A 7402-nucleotide genomic window follows, 5' to 3' on the forward strand; every position below is an offset into this window, starting at 1 on the left:
CAGCATGCTAGGTAGCACGTCGTAAGATCAAGTGACCATAAAGTACACCGCAACGCTAAAAAAAGCTAGCCTAGACAGCAACGTTGACCAGGTCGGACACTGCACCACCACTACAAGGATGAATTTTCCACAGGCGCAATCCCGCATTATTTCGAAGCAGAAGGTTTTTCAATTAGGAATTTGTTAAAAGCTTGGGATTATTTCTTAATTCTACAGAGAAAAAAATCCATAATGTAAACTCTTGCATATAAAATGCAGAGTGCAATGCAAAGGTTTTGAAATTTAGGCATTAGGCGTCAAACAGTTCTTAATTTTATATATAAAATGGCGCTAAACTACGGCATTTGAAATCACATTCTTTAGTACTATAGCAGTTTTTCCTATTTCTCTAAAAGTCGTGAAAGCGGCAATAATAATCCGAACTTTTATTCCTTTTATTAAATTTGTCATCTACACTCATTATCTAAATCAGCGATAAAATCACCGCTGAGATAATTTCAAGGCCTGGTCTAAATCATTTATAAGACAATCAGCATCTTCCAAACCAACGGACAGCCTGATCAAATTATCAGTTATACCAAGTTTCTCTCGTTCTTCAGCAGGTAGGAACGCATGACTCAAAGTGGTCCTGAAAATAAAAAAAAACCGTTCAAACATGTTATCCTGATACAAATCGAAAACTATTACGGTGTGGATATTAAACTTTCAGGTCCACCGAAGCTGCTGGCAAATAGGAAATATTTAAGAGCCTTCATGAACTTAGCCGTGTTGTCCTTATTTCCTTTTAGGTAGAAAGACATTATACCGCTGTGACCGAAGCTCTGCCTAATAGCAAGCTTATGCTGCGGGTGCGATGGTAGACCAGGATGTAACACACGTTCAACTAAGGGATGACTTTCGAGGAATCGGGCAACCATCAGTGAGTTTTTAGCATGTCCTTCCATTCGCACGGCAAGAGTTTTGATGCCTCGATTCACTTGGTAACAATCGAACGGCGATGGTACTATTCCTGAGACTGAGAATTTTCAATTGATTACAAAAAACTACGTGATATTTGCATAGAGTTAAAAAGAACTCAGCTGCCAAAAATAGTTTGGATACTAACAAACTTGTGCAAACTTTAGTTTCTGCTCCAGTTTGGGGCAGTTTGTTATTGCAGCTCCCATTGTAACATCAGTGTGACCGTTCATATACTTCGTTAGTGAATAAACAACAATATCTACTCCGAGATCCAAAGGACGTTGGAAATAGGGGGTGAGCAAAGTGTTATCCACCACGAATATTATATTTTGGCTGTCGAAAGTCTTCAGTATTTTCGATATCGCAGCGATGTCCAGAACTTTTATTAATGGATTGGTGGGCGTTTCAATAAACACCATCTAAAATAATTCAAACGTAGTGTTAGGAAGTGGTTTTTAACGATACCTGGTATTAAACTTTACTTTTGTGTTTTTCTTGATTGCCTTCTGCAGCTGATCCAACTCTGTGGGATCCACGGTATCCAGTCCAATTTCATAATGCTCGCAATGTTTCCTGAATAACAAAATACTGTATAATTAAGAGTATGCATTCACGGGACAGACAGGTAGTAGTCGATTGATGAATTTCATGCTGCAATTCATTTAATTTTTGGTCGTTTTGACCTGGATATATGAGGTTGTGCGTTGCCATATATGTATATGTTTATATTTTAGGAAAGATGTCGAAAGATCGTACATTGAACTCCTCCACGTCCTCCAGATATATCACAGGCAGGGGCAAAAACAAGAAGAAATAATATCGGTGGCAAAATCGAACCCTGGCGGATTTCACTTTGGACCTCAAATTTCTCTGACATTTTCTCTTGATGTAGCACGTGACATTCTGTGCCATCATATGTCACTCTGATAATGCCTATTAGTTTCTTCGTAATGGCCCTCCTGCGTAGAGTAGTCCAGATATACTGTTAACGCTCTCAAAAACGATCTCCAAAGCGATAAAGGGTATGTGAAGCGAAGATCTAAATTCTTTACGCTGTCTCAAAGTGATCCATAGGGTACTGACATGGTTAATGCAGGAGGACCCAGCCCTTGCGCTCTATCGATCGGGCTTTCGAGGTGTTCGTTGACGCCTTCTACGATTATAATAATAATCGTTGGCGCAACAATCCAATTGGATCAGGACCTTGAAGTGTGTTAGATCAGTTAATTCAAGATCGTAATGGTACACTACAGGATTACAGTACCCTATAGGAGGCAATATGGTCAGCATTTCGCTCACCCGAGATTATTACCCTGATTTGACACAGGTACTCATTTACTCGACTGATATCCGACGTAAATCACGATACAAATTTCACTGCTACCAGTGAGATTTGAATCGCGACCTTCCGTACGACAGCCTTGTGCTCTAACTACTCAGCTATCCGGACGTACCTCCTAAGACAACTTTAGCTGTTATCTTTACGACGGCAGAGAGCACCCAGATACCCCTCCAATTGCCAAGACGAGTGCCCTTGTTTGTAATCTTAACGATCAGTTTCTTCTTTCACTCGCTGGGAAAGATCTCAGATTCCCAAGATTTCCGTACGAGTGAAAGTAGGAGATCTGCAAAAGCTACAGATGCAATGATGAATAACTTTGCGGGGAAATCGTCAAGTCCAGCGGTTCTACTCCGTTTGAGTGCATTGATGGCCGAGATGATTTCTCTACTGTTTGAAGGAAGGAGGCGTCCGTATGCGGACCATGACCGGATGTGATATGACTAAGAACCGTCATAAACTATTCCTTCGAGCAGCTGAAAAGGTTGCCTCACAGGATCATGAGTATACACTTTTGAAATCATTGCGATCTATAGCTTCCGCTTCCACGGAGTACACTACTCTCGACTTCACGGAATTCCCCGCGAGCGCGTCACACCCGCCACCACTTACAGCGGTCAATAGAGCCTCTAATGCTTTCTGTTCATCGATCTGCTTCCATGATTCCACAGTCAGTCTTGAGACGTGGCCGACAACCTGCGTAGCATCCGGGAAAAGAGCTTTTTTATGGCGACAATGCTTAATGCGGATTACTCAGGGTATCTGCCGTACGATTAGCAAAATAGCGTTCCCACTGTGGAACGACATCATCATTATCAATGGCACAACAACCGGCATACGGTCTAGACCTCCCTTAGTAAGGAACTCCAGACAGTTGGACGTATCCATATTAAACCAGTTCGGCTGTAACTCTATCAGCTCCTGGCGATTTGTGATTTTTAAGCTCATGAATTAATTGCACGGGCTTTTTTTCATGCTTTGTGATGGCAGCATTTGTCCGTCATCTTCACTTGGCTCCCAATTCGCCGATACCTAGTTGTTGAACAACTTATGGAAATTTTCAACCCATCGCTTCAATATGTCCATACAGTGGGAATAGGATTTTCCTCTTTATCTTGGCAGGATGAGCATCGAGGTGTATAAGGCTTCATCCTGCTGACTTGTTGATAAAACTTAGGTGCCTGGTGTGATTACTCCATGCAGTTGATTACTCTTGCAGTTGGTACTTCCATTTAAGGAGTTCATGATACATCTTCGCACATGCTGTTTTCTTTGAGAGTGCTATGAAGATAGAATTAGTAGAGCAGTTGGTGTTTGTTCAGCAAGCATTTCCCAAGTTTTATGCTCCATCGTGGGTATCAATCTACGTTTCGCTCTGAGACTTATACTGTCCTTTGACTTTTATCGAGCGACAGCTGGATTAAATAGCAGCCGATGTTAAACTTACGAGGTCGCAGCTCTCCAACCCTGCGAAAAGAAGTGGACGCAACACTCAAGCGAAGAAAAGTGACCATCAGATGGTGATCCCTTTCGACGTCGGCGTCAGCATCATACAGCATACATGCAAAAGGGATGTGTAAATTTTTTTTCACCGAATATAGTCATGTGGGGTATAAAATAAAAGGTCTCGAACTGAAGAATCCCGCATATCGAGTAATGTTGCATTCTCAAAGAAAGCAAATACGCGCGGAAACATATCACCAACTCCATCAAGCGGAGAAGCGACTTCACAGACGGAAAAAGGAAGCCTGTCTGTGAACTAGAAAACTACAGGGAGCAAAAAGCTTTACCAACAAGTCAGCAGGATGAAGTCTTACATACCTCGATGCTCATCCTTTCGAGACAAAGAGGGAAATCTAATTTTCGACAGAATAAGTATATTGAAGTATTTTGATGAACTGCTTAACAACCAGAATATCGGCGAGTTGGAGGTCCTGCCAACTGAAGGCGGCGGACAAATATTGCCATCACCAAGCATGGAAGAAACAGTCCAGGCAATTCATCGGCTTAAAAGTCATAAGTCGCCAGGTGCCGACGGAATTACAGCCGAACTAATTAAATATGGAGGCAACCAATTACACCAAGCGGTTCATCAACTTATGCCAAGGTGTGGGACAGCGACTCAATGCCTGGAAAGGGATATATCACGTAGTGCAGCAATTATAGAGCTTGCTAGGCCGGATAGCCCCATACGCCCAAGCTTCACTCCAGGCAAATCAGCAAAAAGTCAGATTTTCTTTTTGTGGCAAGCGATAGGAAAACTTCTGGAATATGGCCACCAGTTGCATCATCTTTTTGTAGAGTACTCAGGATAAAACGGTACGCAACCATGAGTGAATTTGGTATCCCGACGAAATTGATAAGACTGATTAGATGTGAGACCAGATAAAAGCACGAGGATCACTCTCGAGACCATTTAATATCAACAACGGTCTAAGACAAGGGGATTCCCTATCATCTTTAACCTGGCCCTGGAAAAAGTGATTCGTGATGCAGATGTTATTGCAAGAAGCACCATCCTCTTCAAATTCACCCAACTACTGGCCTACGGTGACGATATTGGCTTTATGGGAAGACCAGCTCGATATGTACGGTCTACCTTCATCCACATCGAACAGGCGGCTCGAGATTTTGGGTTGCACATTAATGAAGGTAAGACGAAATACATGGTGACAACGTCAGCGCTAAAAACCAAAAAACGAACAACATCGAGTCGCACTTGTCAAACGAGAAGAATAAAGATAGAAGACTATTACTTTGAGACCGTTGAAAATTTCTCCTATCTAGGGTCGAAAATCACAATCGATAACAGCTATGTGCGTCCGGATAGCTGAGTGGTTAGAGCACTAGGCTGTCGTACGGAAGGTCGCGGTTCAAATCTCACTGGTGGCAGTGGGATTTGTATCATGATTTGACGTCTGACACCAGTCAACTCAACTGTGAACGAGTACTTGAGTCAAATCAGGGTAATAATCTCGGGCGAACGCAATGCTGACCACATTGTACTATAGTGTACCCTTACAATCTTGAATGAAGTGCTCTAACACACTTCAAGGTCCTGATCTAATATGGATTGTTGCGCCAACGATTATTATTATTATAACAGCTATGACGATGAAGAATTGTTGGTCCCCTACATGAGGGTGGACGATACCACAGTCTCTATGAGCAATACCACGACCGTCTGGTTGTCGGTAAAATCCGGCGCAACAGGTTGCAGTGAGCGGGTCACTTAATCCATATGGATGAGGATGAGTCAGTCCGGAAAATCTATAAGGGCAATATCTATGATAGAAAAGCAAAACGCGGCAGACCCTGCCTGAGATGGAGCGATGGCGTAGGTCAGGACGCCAGACAGCTTTTAGGGTAATCGAGGTAAAATATCCTATGATTAGTCTAAAAGGAAGTCTACTTCACGCTTCATTCTGACTTCAATGATCGGTGACATTCATCATGCTTCCCTGGCTGCAGGGCGCAGAGAAATTTATTGAATTTAATTCTCAAATGTTTAAATTGACTCCATTGTTGACATTTGTTAATCTCCTAAGGCGGTCCGGGCTTAGAAGAAGCGGTCCTGTCCACGGGGGAAAAAAAGGCCCAGGACCGAATTCTTTCGTATAACGAAAATGTCCCAACAAAGAGCACATGAATGCTTTGGGAAGGACAAAGGGAGCAGAACCTAGCTGGTCCAGATCTCAGATCAGCCTTTACGAAAAATAGCAACTCCCCCACCCTAGAAGCAAACATCTCTTTAGACCCAAGGTCAGGTAGTACCGACACGACAGAAACGCCATTCCTGAAACCAAGCGTAAGTTGATGACGTTAATATTATACCTCGATCCATGACGAATACTAACTAACACCAATTAAAGAAGGATCACACTGAAGAGTTCGCCACAATAACGAGTTGTATAACTTATACAATAGAGCAGAAACACAAACCCTTATCAATCTCCGCAAGCTCAAGTGAGTTATCCACCAGGAAATGTTTGACGAAAGATTTCTCAGATGCGTTGTGAAAGACAAAGATCAAGATAGCGAAAAAAAGCAGAAACCGAAGAATTATTTAATCACAGATAGCAAATCACTAACATTTCCCAACTACTACTGGAAAAGTGCTTACTTAGCTATAGCATCATACAAGATGCTTTAGGAATTATATAACCCAGGAGTGGCCGCTTGCTCAGGGGGTTAGTCTTTTTAAAAACATTCATCCGATAATTGTAATCGGTATTGCCTATTTGAAGGAAAATTGATAATAAATGTATATATTTCTATTGGTTTCACAGCACTTGCAGCTGGCGAATAAAATGAAAATTGGAGGAAAACTTACCTCAGCAGATAAGTTGTGCCACCGTAAAGATCACTACTGCAAACTAGGTGGTCCTTGGGCTTAAGCATTGACACTACAGCCATGACTGCCCCAGTACCTGATGAAAACGTGACACAATGCTCTCCCGCATCTAGGTGAGCCAAACACTTTTCAAGAACATTTCGAGTTGGATTACCTTCTCGGCCGTTAATGAATTCCTGGAAAGTTAGTACGCTGTCAATCGGGGATAATTTATGAATATTTTTGATCACTTTTCACATATTTTGAGGTATACATCTTTCAGCAAAAGAAAACGGACTTTAAATTCAGCACTTACACCAAATTTATCAAGAGAAGGTTGCTCGAATGTGGTGCTCGTTATAATGGGAGCCACAATGCAGCGACTCTTCCATTGTTCGGGATCTTGTCCAGTGTGAAGAGCCTTCGTAGCAAATCCCTTTGATCGTTGTCGAAATCGTGGTGGTTCCTCCATTTGAAATTATTATATTTTATTTTCAAAACTTTCCTTCCCTTCTAGTGCTATCAACAACGGTATACAACTGTAAGTGCTGATCTGGACCCAAGGCATTTATAAAACTTCTAATCGCCAACATTTAGTGCAGTCAAAGTTCACAGATCAGTTTCAACGTTACAAGTTCACGTTATCAGCGATGATGTTAGTAAATATATGTTTATATTTGAAGTGGCTCCCAAGAAATAAGTAGCGTGCGCAGCAAGCGGCTTTAAATTTACGGAATCACTTGCACATGTACCTTTTTCATACTCCTCTA

General features: G+C 42.0%; 1 protein-coding gene across 1 annotated transcript; it reads right to left on the minus strand.

The window, feature by feature from the left end:
- Positions 1-410: 410 nt before the first annotated feature.
- On the minus strand, positions 411-7172 carry LOC119657535 (putative cystathionine gamma-lyase 2). The gene is made up of 6 exons (XM_038064478.1): positions 6949-7172; positions 6633-6829; positions 1443-1533; positions 1106-1379; positions 688-1015; positions 411-628 (listed from the first exon to the last, which is right to left on the minus strand). The coding sequence occupies exons 1-6, from the start codon at positions 7102-7104 to the stop codon at positions 481-483; spliced, it is 1194 nt and encodes a 397-aa protein (XP_037920406.1). The 5' UTR covers positions 7105-7172; the 3' UTR covers positions 411-480.
- Between the last annotated feature and the right edge of the window lie 230 nt (positions 7173-7402).

This window comes from Hermetia illucens, chromosome 5 (genome assembly GCF_905115235.1).
Source record: "Hermetia illucens chromosome 5, iHerIll2.2.curated.20191125, whole genome shotgun sequence".
NCBI lineage: Eukaryota > Metazoa > Arthropoda > Insecta > Diptera > Stratiomyidae > Hermetia > Hermetia illucens.

What these genes read in the sequence shown, in the direction of transcription:
- LOC119657535 (XM_038064478.1), bottom strand. Translation starts at nt 7,104, where the DNA reads ATGGAGGAACCACCACGATTTCGACAACGATCAAAGGGATTTGCTACG. An exon ending in CTTCTCTTGATAAATTTGGT is followed by an intron (nt 6,830 to 6,948) that starts GTAAGTGCTGAA and finishes CTAACTTTCCAG; the next exon opens with GAATTCATTAACGGCCGAGA. An exon ending in CAATCAAGAAAAACACAAAA is followed by an intron (nt 1,380 to 1,442) that starts GTAAAGTTTAAT and finishes GAATTATTTTAG; the next exon opens with ATGGTGTTTATTGAAACGCC.